The 18,241-nt window shown below is 44.4% G+C and overlaps 1 protein-coding gene across 2 annotated transcripts in view; it reads left to right on the top strand.

The window, feature by feature from the left end:
• The window catches only part of LOC126481208 (ES1 protein homolog, mitochondrial-like), a 66,868-nt gene that overhangs the window by 38,390 nt on the left and 10,237 nt on the right, over positions 1-18,241 (top strand). For both annotated transcript variants that reach the window (XM_050104810.1, XM_050104809.1), the window contains exons 5-6: positions 2,197-2,360; positions 2,650-2,726. In XM_050104810.1, coding sequence (XP_049960767.1) covers positions 2,197-2,360; positions 2,650-2,726 — 241 coding nt within the window. The remainder of the gene's footprint in view (positions 1-2,196; positions 2,361-2,649; positions 2,727-18,241) is intronic.

Raw genomic sequence — 18,241 nt, forward strand, 5'->3', positions numbered from 1 at the left:
TCTACCATTTGTAGACTTAGAGAAAGCTTTTGACAATGTTGACTGGAATACTCTCTTTCAAATTCTGAAGGTGGCGGGGGTAAAATACAGGGAGCGAAATGCTATTTACAATTTGTACAGAAACCAGATGTCAGTTATAAGAGTCGAGGGACATGAAAGGGAAGCAGTGGTTGGGAAGGGAGTGAGACAGGGTTGTAGCCTCTCTCCGATGTTATTCAATCTGTATATTGAGCAAGCAGTAAAGGAAACAAAAGAAAAATTCGGAGTAGGAATTAAAATCCATGGAGAAGAAATAAAAACTTTGAGGTTCGCCGATGAGATTGTAATTCTGTGAGAGACAGCAAAGGACTTGGAAGAACAGTCGAATGGAATGGACAGTGTCTTGAAAGGAGGATATAAGATGAACATCAACAAAAGCAAAGTGAGGATAATGGAATGTAGTCGAATTAAATCGGGTGATGCTGTGGGAATTAGATTAGGAAATGAGACACTTAAAGTAGTAAAGGAGTTTTGCTATTTGGGGAGCAAAATAACTGATGATGGTCGAAGTAGAGAGGATATAAAATGTAGACTGGCAATGGCACGGAAAGTGTTTTTGAATAAGAGGAATTAGTTAACATCAAGTATAGATTTAAGTGGCAGGAAGTAGTTTCTGAAAGTATTTGTATGGAGTGTAGCCATGTATGGAAGTGACGATAAATAGTTTGGACAAGAAGAGAATAGAAGCTTTCGAAATGTGGTGCTACAGATGAATGCTGAAGATTAGATGGGTAGATCACATAACTAATGAGGAGGTATTGAATAGAATTGAGAGAAGAGGAGTTTGTGGCACAATTTGACTAGAAGAAGGGATCGGTTGGTAGGACATGTTCTGAGGCATCAAGGGATCACCAATTTAGTATTGGAGGGCAGCGTGGAGGGTAAAAATTGTAGAGGGAGACCAAGAGATGAATACACTAAGCAGATTTAGAAGGATGTAGGCTGCAGTATGTACTGCAGGGTAGAGTAGCATGGAGAGCTGCATCAAACCAGTCTCAGGACTGAAGACCACAACAACCACAACATTTGGAAAAATTAATGAGGTAAATCTGTCTTTAATAGGAATAAACAGCAGTTTTCAATACTAATAACAAGTTAACAACCTTAACAAAATTAAATTTTTTGCATCGTTTGTGTTGGCAAGAGAGAACTAGAAAACTTTTTAACACTGAAAGGTTGATGGGTGAGACAGCAGAATTACTAAATGAAATATTTGAATAATTGGTACAGTGTCTCTGTGATCTGTACACAACTTTTGAGGCGTGTTTTCTTGAAGATCAGAATACAAAACTGAAAATGAAGGCATAGGTTCAGAACCATTTTGTGTCAAATTTACAGAAATCAGAAAATATGTCAAACTTATGAATAATTTGTAGAAATAGCATCAGATTCAAGCATGGGATAATTGTTCAAAACAATATCACTTGATGATTTCTGGTGCAGGATTTGTTGTGAATGTTCACAATTTGTCACACAGGCTGTGACTGTTCTTCTACTGTTTCCAACAACATCTTGCTTGAAACAGGATTCTCAGCATGTGCATCTGCAAAACAAAATACCGCAGTAGACAGGATGGTGAACCTTACATGTATCTTCTCCTCTCTTCTTTCGAGCCTGACATTAAACAATTGGTTAAAAAATAAAAAAATAAATCTTAGTTCTTCTCATTAAATAAAAGCAATTTTATCAATCTACAGTGAAATCAGTACATTGTTATTTTGTGTATTGTGTAGTTTTGTATATTGTTGTAGATGTCAGTAGAGTATAATGTGTTATGAACATAAAACTAGGTTTTGTTTATTTCAGGGATCTGTAACATACTAAGTGTTCCAAAAGGGTTCCACCTCTAAAAAAGATTGAGAATGTCTGCTCTGCATAGTTGATATTAATGCCTGATTTTACAGTAGCAAGTCACAAGGAAGCAGTTTAATGTTCACTCTGTTATTTATTTGTGTATTTTATTCCTTCTCATGCTGTGTGTTAGCAGTTATGTTTGAATTTTTCATGTGCTCAGTGTTGTGTATCTGTGGCATCATAATGGGAGTGTTTGCAACACAGTTCACATGTTTCTTTTAATGTTCACCGTTTTGTAAATTTTCTAGAGGTGAGTTCAATTTTAGTGCAATGTTATAAATCGCTTCTTCACTTCTTACCCAGATGTGACTTTGCTGTGAAAGGAGCAGACTGCAGTGTAAATCCAGATGTGGCAAGAGTACTTCAGGATTTCCACAAGGCAAAGAAGCCAATTGCTTTGTGCTGCATAGCTCCTGTCCTTGCCGCAAAAGTTCTGAAAGGTGTTACAGTAACATTAGGAAAACAAGGTAAGCTCCTCATTTTCCAAAATTAGCATGTGTTAATTCCGTTTAACTTGTTACAGATCATCATTTTATTTACGTATTTTTATGCCAATGAAGCCCTATGAAGAAGCAAGTGTGTTCGATTTGCTAGTATGCATTTAAATTTTTAGCTGCAAAACATTGTGCCATACCTTCACAGTTTTCTTTTCAGTCGATACGCTGATAAAACTGCAATGTTATGAAACAGTTGTGGGTTGCTTAGAATCATCAGTACTAATTGTGAATGTTTGCCTCTCTTATTTTCTGTGATCAGATGACGGCAAGGGCAGCTGGCCACATGCTGGAGCAATTGATGCTGCAAAGGCAATGGGTGCCAATATTGAATTTAAGGTATGTAATTTCATGATGATAATTTTGCGAGCGAAGTTGAGGTTATTATCCATGTGATCTGAGGAATATAGCTCTCAAATTTAGCATACTCTATGAGCATGTCTTTCTTAAAATTTTCAGTATGTATTTTGATGTATCAGTAAAGTGTCATTGTTTTTGTTTTAGGCTTGAGAGATAAACATATGTCGTGAAAAATGTTGTGGAGATTGTTGGTCTTGCTTTTAACTCTAAACATGTAAGATGTCCTTCAAGGAAGTGTTAATATATTTGCCACTGGCATTAGTAGTATAACATCCACAGTAAGGAGTTCCATGCAGTGATCATTATTTGTGGGATTCCAGTGGCTGAATGTGCCTGCAGGATTTACTTATGGAGCCAACTAAACATCTAGTGTTTGGTTCAAAGTTACACGCTGTCTCAAGAACACTGGGACAGATATGACATGTGTGCTGAGAGAGTTTTCATCTGCCCTGACAAAGTGCAGTTCAATGTATACTTGTACCCAGTCAGAACACCCAGAACAGCCTTTTTCACCATTGAAGGTTGGAGAATAATGTATCACTCTGTTGGGCATTGGAGCTTAATGGGATTCCATGGAAACAAATTAGTGGATGTGACAGCCAAGGAAAGTGTTCAGAAAATCCCCTGGCTCTGTCCCTTACATGATCACTCATGTCTGTTAAGATACATAAAAATCCGTTTGGAGGGAGCAAAGTGGTTGGAAGTGACAAAATTAATGATGACTGGTAAAGTCAATTACTTGATCATGTCATACCCACTTTGAAACATGAAATAAAGTCTCTCTCAATCATCTGTTGATGAGATAAAGTTGGATAATGCTTAGCTTCTTGTTCTGGTGAGAGGACACTCCATTGTGCTGCGGTAGGGTGTACAGACCGCAGTAAGCTACAATTCAGCTGATAGTGTTCTCATTTCAGAGAAGAGGGCAGAGAAGAGTTATTACATGCAGGTCTTATTATCTGCAGATCTGACCTATAGTTTTGGAGACAATGAGATGAAAATGGTACAAATTTTAAGGTTCTCTGAAATGTGCAACCTGTTCTTTAAATCACTGAAGATTAATTTCTCTGTTTCTCCCATTGTATGTGTTGAGCGAACAGTCCGCAGGTAACTGCTGGTTCATAGTGCCAAACCGCCACAATATTTCAGTGATTGGTCTCCATCATCAGGTGCCCTGATGAAACGACCTCTTTAATGTCCCCTGAGTCTTGCTGTAGGTGGTCCACAACTGAGGACATGTATCTACACCTGTGGCGGCAAAGCTCAGTGACGTGCCCCATTTGTAGTGGCATTGGTGTAGTTGTTCCATGTGTCATGGCCAATGGAAAGTTGTTTGCTTAGTATCTTCTTAATTAGACTCAATGCTGGTTTCCAGGCCTTGTTGAGATTATAGATGCTGTAATGATGCTGTCCCAGTATTTCTAAGTTTTTGCTAGGATCCTGATATATTCGTATTCCATTGCACGAGTCTCGGACAAATACTGCTCTGCAACTACTGACTTGTTGAGACACATTACTCAAGTATGCTACCGGTATCTCAGAATCAATCTGAGATGGTGTACACTGTTTGTTCAATGTCTTGACACATTGGCACTTAATCTGATATACCCCAGCCCTCTGTAAACCATGATCGTCTTTGGCATTCTTAAATACTGCCCTTGTTTTATTGGCTAGGCCAAAGGCAGTTGTTACTGGTGGTTTTTCAGTATGCACCCAATTTTTCCCAATAGTGTGCCAGAGTACGGTAGAAAAGCAGTGGCTGACTCGTTCTGTGCTTTCATCCACAGGTTGTGCTGTAGCAGAGAAGTGCAGAGAGTTCCTAATGTACCCTGTCAAGTAACTAATTCCAAAGTGTTCCAATTTCTGGGATTTCTCAACTTTCCTAGGGTACTTCGTGATTTTGCCTTTGTGTACACTGATGGCTCATGGACTAACTGTGGTGTTGGATGTGCCTTCATCATTGATTCCGACACTTTTCGGTACGGCTTCCGGATCACTGCTCAGTATTTACAGCAGATCTCGTTGCCCTGTATCAGACCATGCAGTACATCCAGTGACACAGGGTTTTAAATTGTGTCATTTGCTCCGAATCTCTCAGTTCCCTTCAGAGCCTGTGTGCTGTACACTGTCCATACCTTAGCCCAATGGGTCCAGGAAAGCTTTCACTTGCTCACTCTGGATGGAGTCACTGTGATATTTGTATGGGTCCCTGGTCACGCTGGTCTGATGGGCAATGAGGCCGCTGATGCCAAGGCTGCAGTCCTTGAACCTTAGCCCGCTAGTTCTTTCATTCCCTCAGATGATCTGTGTTGCCCTCCGTCAGCAGGTGGCATCACTTTGGCATCACCACTGGTTTTTCCTTCATGGGAACAAGTTCTGCAGAAATAAATCTCTCCCAGTGGCTTGGCCGACCACCTCTCGGCCTTCTTGCCGCAAGATCATTGTAGCTAGGTTGCGTATTAGATACTGTCTTTTTAGCCATCACCGTTTAAGTGGTGATCTCCCACGACTTTGTGCTAATGGCCCTCAACCATTGACAGTTTGCCATTTTTTGATGGAATGCCTTTATTTAACCAATTATGGTCTCATTTATGTTTGCTGTCTGAGTTATTGGCCAGTTTAGCGAATGACACTTGGGCTGTTAACCACATTTTACTTTTTATCCTTTGTAGCAATATGGTGAAGGACATTTATTCTTTAGTTCAGAATGTCCATTGTCTCTATGGAGTACTTTATTGTCCTTCCTCCATGTCCATGTTTATAGCTCTCTTTCCTTCTGTCGATTGGGCTTAATGTGTAGTCATTTTTAACTCCTTTTTCATCTTCATGTTCGGCGGTTCTGACATGGATGCGCATGACCCTAGTTGTTCTTGTGCCCTAAAACAAAACAAAAAAAATCCTGGGGTAGATTCTCTGCATGTAAGATGAGGCTTTCTTTGTGTAGTAGAGCTTTTAGTATCCCATTCTCTGCACAGCCTGGTGGCATCTGTCTCCTGAGAGTGTAGGTCACTGTGCATTTTCTTCCAAAGAACACCATGGCCCGGGGTGCTTTCAGCTCCTGTCCTGGCCACAATGTCAAGGAACTGTAGTCTCCCTTCTACCCCTGTCTCCATAGTTACTTGGTGTTAGAATGAATGGAATTCAGATACGCAAAAAAGTCGTGGAGTTTGTCCCTTCCATGGAGGGAAATCCCAACTGGCAGCCCATTCTTGACTATAGTTGCAAATTTATATATGGAGCAGTTCTTCCTTGAAGCCCTGACAGCATCCAAATGGAAACCCACTTGTTTTTTTTTCCATTATGTGGACACATTCATCAGCTTTCCTCATTAAAGGGACAAACTTCATTACTTCCTCACACATCTTAATTCCATTCATTTCAACATAAAATTAATTATGGAGACTCAGACAGAAGGAAGACTGCCATTCCCTGTGCCCCCAGGAGATCAGCTCATCAGCACACCTGCTGATGGGACATAACTGATTGCCAAAGCATTGTGCCTGTCAGACACTATGAATCAGCAGTAACCCTTGGACTGTTCGATCTACCAAGAACTAGATTATAATGAATTTTTTGGGTACTGTATCTTGGAGAGAAGAGAGATTTCTTGTGGAGTGTGCAGGGATTAGACTGCCAACAGATCCAGCATCGGGAGGCTGTAGGGCAGGAAGATGAGGAAGGGGAAGGGGGAAGTGGACAGAGGAAGAGAGAAGCTCCAGGCCCCAATTTGCAGCTGAGTTAGCCCGTTCTAACCATAACCTATGTTAGATTCCTTGAATAAAACACTATGGCCAGTTGTTGGAAAAAGTCAGTCACACCTGTCTACAAGAAGGGTAGTGGAAGTGATCCACAGAATTACCATCCAGTATCCTTGACATCAATTTGTTGTAGGATTTTAGAACACATTCTGAGCTCAAGCATAATGAGATATCTTGAGCATAATGAGTTCCTCAGTGCCAGCCAGGATTGATTTTGAAAACATCAATAATGTGAAACCCAACTTGCACTTTTCTCACATGACATACTGAATGCTTTGGATCAAGTCAACCAGATGTTGCTTGATTTCTGAAAAGCATTCGACTCAGTAACGCACCTATGGTTATCGTCAAAAGAACATTCATATGGGGTATCAAGTGAAATTTGTGACTGGATTGAGGACTTTTTGGTAGGGAGGACACAGCATGTTATCTTGAATGGAGAGTCATGGTCAGATGTAGAAGTGACTTCGGTTTGCCCCAGGGAAGTGTGGTGGGACCCTTACTATTCATGTTGTACATTAATGACATTGCAGACTACACTAATCGTCAAATCAGGCTTTTTGTAGATAATGCAGATGTCTGTAATGATTTACTATGTGAGGGAAGCTGATAAATATTTAGTCAGATCTTGATAGGACTTCAACATGGTGCAGAGATTGGCAACTTGCTCTAAATGTTCAGAAATGTAAAATTTTGCACTTCACAAAATGAAAAAACGTAGTGAGTATATCATCAGAGAGTCGCTGTTGGGATTGGCCAACTCATACAAATACCAAGGTGTAACACTTTGTAGGGGAATGAAATGGAATGATCACATAAGCTCACTCAAGGGTAAAGCAGGTGGTACACTTTGGCTTATTGGTAGAATACTGGAGAAGTGCAATCAGTCTACAAAAGAGATTGCTTACAAATCACTCGTGTGACTGGTCCTAGAATATTGCTCAAGTGTGTCGAGCCTGCACCAGCTAGGAGTAAAAGAGGATGTTGAACTCATACAGAGAAAGGCAGCATGAATGGTCAGAGATTTGTTTACTCCATGAAAGTGTGTCACATAGATACTGAAGGAAATGAATAGGCAGTCTCTTGAAGACAGACGTAAACTATCCTGGGAAAGTCTTTGAACAATGTTTCAAGAACTGGCTTTAAGTGGTTACTCTGGGGATGTACTACAGCCCCGTAAGTATCACTCACATGTGGATCTTGAGGATAACATTAGAGTAATTACCTGCCCCCCCCCCCCCCCCCCCCCCCCACACACACACACGCAGAGGCATTAAATCAATCATTCTTCCCACGCTCCATATGTGAATGGTATGGGAAGAAACCTTAGTAACTGGTACAATGGGATGTACCCTCTGCCATGCACCTCATGGTGGTTTTCAGAATATAAATGTAGATGTAGGGAAGATGGGCAGGTACATAGGCAGAGGGCGGCACACAAAGTGGTGGGAAATGAGAATAGGGAGGTGGTTCTAGGATAGAAGGCGATGGAAACTGTTGGGTGGAGGGTATGGGGTTTTTATGTTAAAATAGATTGATGCCTGAATAATTTTTGGAGTGGAGAATGCATTGTAAGGATAAGTCCTATCTGCGCAGTCCAGAAAAGCTGGTGGTCGATGGGAGGATCCATATGGCTTGGGTAGTGAAGCAGTCATTGAAATTAAGCATGTTATATTCAGTTGCATGTTGTGCTGTAGGGCTGTCTACTTTGCTCTTGGCCACCATTGTCAGTGGCCATTCATCCTGGTGAACAGCTGGTTGCTAGTCACATCAATATAAAAAGCTGTACAATGAGTGCAGCAGAGCTGGTAAATGACATGGCTGCTTTTACAGGTGGTCTGGCCTCTGATGGGGGTATGATAAGCGTACTGCAGGACTGGGATAGGAAAGGCTGGGTGGGTGGATTGGGCAGGTCTTGCACCTGGGTCTTCCACAGGGATATGATCCTTGTGGCCAATGTTTGGGATTGGGAGTGTCATAGGGATGGACTAGGGTGTTGTGGAGGTTGGTTGGGTGACAGAAGACCACTGTAGGAGGTATGGGTAGGACATTGGGCAGGAGGTCCCTCATTTCATGGCATGATACATAACAAAGCCCTGGTGAAGGATGTGGTTCAGTTGTTCCAGTCCAGGGTGGCATTAGAAGAAAGAAGGGGCACTCCTGTGTGGTGGGTTCTTGGGGGTGTTGAAAGGATAGGGGGTGTGAGGAGAAATGGCACAAGGCATCTGTTTGTGGAATAGGTCTGGGGATAGTGTCCCAGTGAAGGATTAAGTGAGACCCTTAGCATATTGGGCAAGGAAGTTCTTGTCACTGGAGATACACCATCACCACCTGGCCTCCCCCCAGGAGGTCCGCAACTCTTTTGTGGTGGATACATGCGTAGCGAGCACGGAACCGCAAGCTAATGTGGCCCTCCTTCCTTTCTGGGCTGCATACCTTCCTTTTCCGCATCCTTCACTATCCCCCATCTTCGCCCCCCCACCCCTCACCTCCAGCTCTTTCCTTCCCTATCTCCCCCTCTGGGTGTATGTTTTGTGCCTACGTCCGGAGACGGACGCTCGAAAATGTAACACATTCTTCGCTTTCTCTGCTTGCACGTCTTCATCCTTCCTTTGTCCTTCTTTTTTCCTTACCTCTTTTCCTTACCTCTTCTCTTTACCCTTTTCTCCGCTGTGGCGTTTGAGACCTCTCTTCTTTCCTTTCCCATTCTTTGTTTTTCCCTTTCTCTTTTTTCCTCCCTGCGCGTGTCAGAAGGCCGACCCATGCATTTTCATGCATAGCCGGTAAGGGGTAACGCGTAATTCCCCGCCCCGGGTAGACAGGTAGGACACGTACATACCCCCTGATAATGGCCAGACCCAGGGAGGGGTGATTACCCGAGCTGATATCTTCCGAAAGTGCCGATTGGTCCCTCCGTCCGTTTCTCGGGAGATGTGACCTGAGGTGTGAACAATCACCTAAGGCAGGAGTGCCCTCAGAAGGGGCCCCCACAAGGGAGGAGCGCGCCATCAGAGACGCCGGGCACAAAAATTGCTGCGTACTTCACTGCTCCACACCTTCCCTGTCCGGGTGGAAGCGCACTGCACTTTAAATTCCTCACGTGGAGTCGTTTATACACGCTCCCTCGACGGATTGTCTGACGAGGAAATTCAACACTACCTGTCTGACCAGGGCGTAACGGCTGTTCATAGTCATGAAAAGGGTTGACATGAACATCGTTCCAGCCCGTACTGTCTTCTTGACGTTTGACAGAGTTCAACTCCCATCGAACATAAAAGCGGGCTATGAGATAATTTCCGTTCGCCTCTACGTCCCAAACCCTACACGTTGCTATCGGTGTCAGTGGTTCAATCATACCAGCCAGTCCTGTTCCAACCCAGCCAAATGTGTTACGTGTGGCAAGGATGCCCATGAGGGTGCTTGTCCACCTCCATCCCCTCGTTGCCTCAATTGTATGGGTGACCACGCTGCCTCCTCTCGAGATTGCCCCATTTTTAAAGACGAAAAGCTCATTCAGGAAATCAGAGTGAAGGAAAAGGTATTGACCTTTGCTGCTCGAAAATTATTCGCCAGTCGAAAGCCCACTGTGCCCCAGACAGGAAAATACAGCACTGTCCTTGCCTCTCCTCGGCCAACAACGGAGGTGGCCACGCAGACTTGTGATCTCACCTTTAGTGACATGGTCGTCAGATCGGCCAGTGCAAAGATCGCCCATTCAACCTTCACACTTTCGCTTGCTCACTCTATGGCTCACCCTTCATCGGATTCTGCTAAATCTCGATCCCAAAAGTCAGACACCCGGACTTCCAAAAAAGAGCGTACTCATGAAGATTTTTTTTATGTATCCCAACTTCACAACCATCGGTTCCTCCTGCATCTAAACTTCGTTTCCAAGAAGGCTAATAAGAAACCCAGTTCATCTCCTTCTCTGCCACGGCGTGTCTCATCTACAGCACCACCTGCCGGTAACCGCCCTCGGCCGTCTTCTGTGTCGCCGAGGCGCACTGCTGGCGGCCGATCAACCGGTCGATCGCTGGTGGCAGGAGCTGCTCCTGAACAACCTATGGATCAGTATCTTCTGCCTTCGGCTGAGTGCCATTCCACGCTGTCGGTCGCAAGCTCTGGGCAGTCGTTGAGTTGACGGCAACCTAGATCACATTCTTCCATTTTCTGTCCACCCTATGTCCATTATCTATTGGAATATCTGCGGCATTCGAGCCAATCGGGATGAATTGACAATCCTCGTACGATCCTACTCGCCGGTCATCTTCTGTCTTCAGGAAACAAAGCTGCGTCCCCACGACCGCTTTGTTTTCCCCCATTTTCAGTCAGTACGATTTGATCTCCCCTCTGTTGAAGGCACTCCAGCACATGCAGGACTCATGATTCTTCTCCATAATACTCTTCATTATCACCAAATCCCCTTAAACACTTCTTTCCAAACAGTCGCTGTCCGTCTTTCCCTTTTCTGGATACACCTTCTCTCTTTGTACTGTATACATTCCATCGTCCACACCAATGGCACGAGCTGATCTCCTTCATCTTCTTGGTTAGCTTCCACCCCCCTATTTCCTGGTTGGGGACTTCAATGCCCACCACCCGCTTTGGGGATCTCCACATCCTTGTCCGCGTGGCTCGCTATTGCTAGACGTCTTCCACCAAGCGGATCTTGTTTGTCTCAACACTGGGGACCCTACATTTTTGTCTGCCTCCACGACAAATTTCTCTCATTTGGACCTTTCGGTCGGTACTGTTCCGCTATCTCGGCGCTTCGAATGGTTCGCCCTTGCTGATACACACTCGAGTGACCACTTTCCATGTGTCCTTAGATTGCAGCCACAACTGCCATATATGCGCCTGAGATGCTGGAAGTTTGCCCAAGCCGATTGGACACTTTTTTTCGTCTCTAGCGACATTCGATGAACGTCACTTTCCTAGCGTCGACGATGAGGTCACTCATATTACAGAGGTTATTCTTACAGCTGCGGAACGTTCAATACCTCGCACCTCCGATTTGCCCCGGCGCCCCCCAGTTCCTTGGTGGAACGAGGCATGCCGTGACGCAATACGTGAGCGACGACGTGCTCTTCGCGTTTTCAGACACCATCCTACTTTGGCCAACTGTATCCGCTATAAGCAGTTCTGTGCGCGGTGCCGTCGCGTCATCCGCGATAGCAAGAAGACATGCTGGGACTTCTTTACTAGCTCATTTAACACCTTCACTCCCTCCTCGGAAATTTGGAGTCGGATTCGACAGTTACCAGGCGCGCCTAGTTTCTCCCCGGTCTCTGGGCTCACTGTCGCGCGTGATACATTAGTGGACCCCGTTGCAATTTCTAACTCATTGGGTCAACACTTTGTTGAGATTTCGAGCTCTTCAAATTACCCGCCAGAGTTTCTCCCGAAGAAACGTGCAGCAGAAGTGCGACATCTTGCTTTCTCCTTTAAAAATCGCGAAAGCTACAATACTGTTTTCTCCGTGCGGGAACTCCAACATGCACTCTCTTCTTCTCGCTCCTCCGGCCCGGAACCAGATGGTATCCACATCCAAATGTTGCTGCATTTATCATAACATAGTCTGCGTTACCTCCTTCGCCTTTATAATCGAATTTGGACCGACAGTACTTTTCCCAGAAGATGGCGGGAAGCTATCGTCGTTCCTGTTCCGAAACCTGGAAAGGACAAACATCTCCCCTCTAGCTATCGCCCCATTTCTCTCACGATTAGTGTATGTAAGGTTTTGGAGCGTATGGTGAATTGACGTTTAGCTTGGTGGCTGGAGTCCCGCAGTCTCTTAACACCTGCCCAATGCGGTTTCCGAAAGCATCGTTCTGCAGTCGGCCATATTGTTGCTCTCTCCACTTGTATCATGAACAATTTTCTCTGGAAACGCCAGAGAGTAGCAATATTTTTTGATCTGGAGAGAGCATACGATACCTGTTGGAGGAAAGGCATCCTCTGCACACTGTTCTCTTGGGGCTTTCGCGGTCGGTTGCCCCTTTTTCTTCACGAATTTATGGCAGAGCGCACATTTAAAGTGCGGGTGAACACTAATCTCTCCCGTACTTTCTCCCAAGAAAACGGGGTACCCCAGGGCTCTGTCCTAAGTGTTGTACTGTTTGCCATTGCCATAAATCCAATTATGGATTGTCTCCTTCCTAATGTCTCGGGCTCCCTCTTTGTGGACGATTTTGTGATCTACTACAGCTCTCAACGGACCAGCCTTCTTGAACGACGTCTTCAAGGCTGTCTCGATTGCCTCCACTCTTGGAGCATCGAAACAGGCTTCCGCTTTTCTCCCAGTAAGACCGTTTGTGTTAATTTTTGGCGTCGTATGGAGTTTCTTCCACCTTCCTTACATCTAGGACCTGTCAACCTTCCGTTTTCGGACGTCGCTAAATTCTTGGGTCTTATGTTTGACAGAAAACTGTGCTGGTCCTCCAACGTTTCCTATCTTTCGGCTCGCTGTCTGCGATCCCTCAACACCCTCCGTGTCCTGAATGGTACCTCCTGGGGAGTAGACCGAGTGGTCCTTCTCCGCCTCTATCGCGCCTTAGTGTGATTGAAATTGGACTATGGCAGCATAGTTTACTCCTCTGCTCGGCCGTCTATTCTTCGGCGTCTCGACTCTATCCACCACCGTGGATTACGTTTAGTGTCTGGAGATTTTTACACCAGCCCTGTGGAAAGTCCTTATGCTGAGACTGCTGAACCTCCACTGTCCAATCGGCGAGCTGTCCTTCTAAGTCGTTATGCTAGCCATTTGTCTTCCATGCCTGCTAATCCGGCCCATGACATTTTTTTCGACGCCCCCTTGGATTTAGGGTATGCAGGCCGCCCTTCCTCCCTACTACCACCGGGAGTCCGCTTCCGTCAACTGCTCCATTCTCTTTCCTTCCGCTTTCCTAAAACTTTCTTGACAACTTGGGGTACAGCACTGCCTTGGCTCCGTCCCCGGACCTGCCTGCTCCGTGACCGTTGTCAGTTTCCCAAGGATGGTACCCCTTCTCTTGTTTATCGTCGGGCATTTTCTGCTCTATGTGCACAAATGAAGGAAGCCACATTTATTTACACTGATGGCTCAAAAACATCATTTGGTGTAGGGAGTGCCTATATTGTTGGCGACACCCCAAATCGATTTCGGCTTCCCGACCAGTGTTCGGTTTATACTGCGGAGCTTTACGCTGTTCTCCAGGCTGTCCAATACATCCGTCGCCATCAGTGGATACAGTATGTTATCTGTTCAGATTCTCTCAGCTCTCTCCTCAGTGTCCAAGCTCTCTACCCTGTCCACCCTCTGGTCCACCGGATTCAGGACTGCCTACACTTGCACCACTTGGGGGGCATCTCGGTGGCGTTCATCTGGATCCCAGGACACGTTGGTATCTGTGGAAATGAGGCGGCCGATATAGTGGCCAAGGCTGCAGTCTCTCTTCTTCGGCCAGCTATTTGCACGATTCCCTTTGCCGATCTACGGAGTGTTTTATGTCGTCGTGTCGTTCTTTTATGGCATGCACATCGGTTGACACTTCCTCATAATAAATTGCGGGACATGAAAGCTCTTCCCTGTGCTTGGACCTCTTCCTCCCGAACGCGTCGTTGGGAGGTGGTAATTTTAACTAGACTCCGGATAGGGCACTGTCTTTTTAGCCATTGACATCTTTTAAGTGGCGATCCTACCCCACTCTGTCCCCACTGCTCTCAGCTGTGGACGGTAAGACACCTTTTACTTGAGTGCCCCTATTTTACTCTGTTACGCGCCCGTCTACAGCTGTCGCCTGAAATATCGTCCGTTTCAGCAGATGACACATGCTCAGCCGATCGCGTTCTCGAGTTTATTAGTGCCAGTGAGATGACGTCAGTCATTTGAAGCTCTTTTTGAGGACAACCAACCCCTTTCTGTAATGGTTTTTTAAGCTTTCCTTCTGCTTTTAGTTTCTCCAATTTTGTTGAGTTTCGCTCCCATTGCTGCTGGTTTCCATTTTCGTTTTTTACCGTTTCCTAAGTCACAGACCGGGCGCTATAATGACCATAGCAGTTTTGCACCCTAAAAAAAAACACCTCCTGGCCAGGCGATATGGGAGGGATTTTTGGTGTGGAAGGGATGACAGCTGTCAAAATGCAGATACTTTTGGTGGTTGGTAGGTTTAATATGGACAAAGGTGTGAATGGAGCCATCAGAGAAGAGGTGGTCAACGTCCAGGAAGGTGGCATGCTGGGTTGAGGAGGACAAGGTGAAGTGGATGGGAGAGAATGAATGAAGGTAGGATGTGCTGGCCCTGAGTCCAGATCATGATTTCATCAAGGAACCCAAAACAGACTACGGATTTGGTGATTTGGGAGGCTAGGAATGTCTCCTCTAAATGGCCAATAAAGAGCTTGACATAGGAGGGTGCCAGGTGGGTGCCCATGGGTGTGCTGTAGATTCGTTAGTATACATCCCCTCAAAGGAAAAGTAGTTGTGAGTTAGGATAAAGTTATTAAGGTTATGAGGAATGAAGTAGTAGGTGCCTAGTCTGAAGGATGTTAGGGAAGTTAGCTTTCAATAGTGGTAAGACCATGGGCATGAGGGATGTTGGTGTGCAGGGCGATGGCACCAACAGTGATGAGCAGGGGTCCAGGAGTTAAATGGCTGGGCATGGTGGAGGGTTGGTGAAGGAAGAGGTTGGTGTCTTTGATGTGGAAAGCTAGTTTATGGGCAGTTGGTTGGAGTTGTTGGTCAGTGAGGGCCAAAATTCTTGCAGTGAGTGCACAATAACCAGTCACAATGGTGTCCAGAATTGTTGGGTTTGTGGATTTTGGGGCACTTGTAAAAGGTGGGGTGTGAGATGTTATAAGGGTGAGGAGGGAAATGGATTCAGGGGAGAGGTTTTGGAGACAGCCTAAGGCTTTCAGCAGGGATTCGAGGTTATGTTGGACTTGTGGGATGGGATCATTCTGGCAGAGTTTATATATGGAGTAGTCAGGTAATTGGCAGAGGCCTTCTGCCAGGCAGTCACTGGGATTCTTAACAACAGTGGTGGAACCTTTGTAGGTAGGATGGTTATGTCAGGATTTGTTTTGAGGTTGTATACGGTGTCCTTCCCTCTGCTGAAAAGTTGAAGTTCTGAGGATGGTGAGGACAAGATGGAGGTAAGGAATTCCTGGAGGGTGACCCAGTGGGTGGTTAGGTGGCAGGGAGAGGGGGAGGTGGTTCACAGTTGGATGGTGGCATGAACTAGGAGACTTGGTGTTCAGTATTGGGATTAGGTTGGCGTTAGTTGGAGAGATTGGTTTCAAAGAAGTGTTCCCATTGCAGGGAACGGGGAGTAGGTCTTTGTCAAGTCAAGCGTGGTTTAATTTGGGTGTATGGCTAAAGGTGAGGCCTTTGGATAGGACTAAGACTTCTGTGGGCTGAAGGTTTTGGTTAATAGTGTTGTGGGAATGTTTTGGCTCTGGACTTGATGGGGAGTTGGTAGGGAGTTTTGAGGGATGTGGCAAGCTGAAAAGGTCAGCTAGGTATGGTTTGGATACAATGAGGGGTTGACAAGGAGAAATACTGTGGGTAGGATAGTGATGCCTTGAGGTTGCAGTAGAATGTCATCAGGTTGGATTATGTATGGAAGTAGTATCTGGAATGCTGGAGTGCAAGGGATTCAGTTTCAGAGATGTGATATGTGTAGTAGGGATTGCACAGTTGTTGTAGCTCACAGAGGGAACAGAGGTGCCATGAAGATGTGTTTTTGCAAACCAGGTTTCTGAGGGCCAGGGAGTGGCAGAATCTGAAAAGGTGAAGGCCATTTTGGAAGGAGGGGTGGAAAACAGAGAAAGGAATTTTTACATTTAGTCATTGCGGTGATTAAATGATTTAGGCAGCATTTAAGAAACATGATGTGAGACTAGGTTCTAGCTAGAGAAAGGAATACTTTCCTGAACTGGTGCAGGAAGATGGGGCATGGGTCCATTGTGGCAGGCATGGCATAAGGAAAAGAGGAATGATGTGGAAATGGGCAAAATTCCTAAAGTTCTAAAATGCAGCATAATAAATTGAGATGTGGCATTAATGGAAAAGGAAAGTAGGTTCTTAATTCAAACAAGGCAATTGTAATTAGCAGCTGTCTTCAACTTGTTTTACAGGGCAATGTTTGTGGAATATTCTTTATAGGAACAGCACAAAAATGCATTTCCTACATTAAATCATGACCTGTTCTCCTTATTTTACAGATTTATTTACATAGAGAAAATTTAGTCTTAATGTATTTTAGCCTTAATCAAACGATTGGGGCATATTCTGTTTATTAATCAAAAAGCAACATTTCAGTGCCTCGTTGAACGCTTGTTTAAATATCTTCAACATTTCGCAGCCCTGTCAGCAACTGTATAAATATTAATTTTAATAATGAACAGCCTCAGTTACGTTGTTTACCTAGAATTTACCTGGGTTTCAGTTAGTTTAACCCAACCTTCTTCAGAATAACACTATCTATTATTTTTCCATAGTGGACATCGTCAAGCTAAAACTACAAATCCATAAATTATCGTCAGATAGTAAAACTTATCTGGCACTGCCTCGGCCCCACTTCACGACCGCGATGCGGCAGCCACGAGTGCTGTACTGTTCCAGTATCCCGACTGAAACCTAGGTAAATTCTAGGTAAACGGTGCAACAGAGGCTGCTCACTGTTAAAATTAAAATTGAGCACTTGTTTCTTATTTTATCTCTAGAAATACAGAACAGGGGGTTCAGCTGTGGTAAGGTTAGTATCATTGTGTTACTGAGGAGTAAATAAACATCGTGTTCCAACAGAATCATAAACAGAATACACTGTCCACTTGGCAGTTCCTTTAGAGCAAAATTTTCATTACATACAGTTTACACTTTACTGTTTTTGTGTACTTGTTTCTTAAAATTTGTTTAAATACATTTATCTGACAGGAATGAGGGAAAGAAATACAGTAGAAGAAGAATGGGTAGCTTTGAGGGATGAAGTAGTGAAGGCAGCAGAGGATGAAGTAGGTAAAAAGATGAGGGCTAGTAGAAATCCTTGGGTAACAGAAGAAATATTGAATTTAATTGATAAAAGGAGAAAATATAAAAATGCAGTAAATGAAGCAGGCAAAAAGGAATACAAACGTCTCAAAAATGAGATCGACAGGAAGTGCAAAATGGCTTAGCAGGGATGGCTAGAGGACAAATGTAAGGATGTAGAGGCTTATCTCACTAGGGGTAAGATAGATACTGCCTACAAGAAAATTAAAGAGACCTTTGGAGATAAGAGAACCACTTGTATGAACATCACGAGCTCAGATGGAAACCCAGTTCTAAGCAAAGAAGGGAAAGCAGAAAGGTGGAAAGAGTATATAGAGGGTCTATACAAGGGCAATGTACTTGAGGACAATATTATGGAAATGGAAGAGGATGTAGATGAAGATGAAATGGGAGATATGATACTGCGTGAAGAGTTTGACAGAGCACTGAAAGACCTGAGTCGAAACAAGGCCCCCGGAGTAGACAACATTCCATTGGAACTACTGACGGCCTTGGGAGAGCCAGTCCTGACAAAACTCTACCATCTGGTGAGCAAGATGTATGAATCAGGCGAAATACCCTCGGACTTCAAGAAGAATATAATAATTCCAATCCCAAAGAAAGCAGGTGTTGACAGATGTGAAAATTACCGAACTATCAGTTTAATAAGTCACAGCTGCAAAATACTAACACGAATTCTTTACAGATGAATGGAAAAACTAGTAGAA

Source organism: Schistocerca serialis, chromosome 5 (assembly GCF_023864345.2).
Source record: "Schistocerca serialis cubense isolate TAMUIC-IGC-003099 chromosome 5, iqSchSeri2.2, whole genome shotgun sequence".
Classification (NCBI taxonomy): domain Eukaryota; kingdom Metazoa; phylum Arthropoda; class Insecta; order Orthoptera; family Acrididae; genus Schistocerca; species Schistocerca serialis.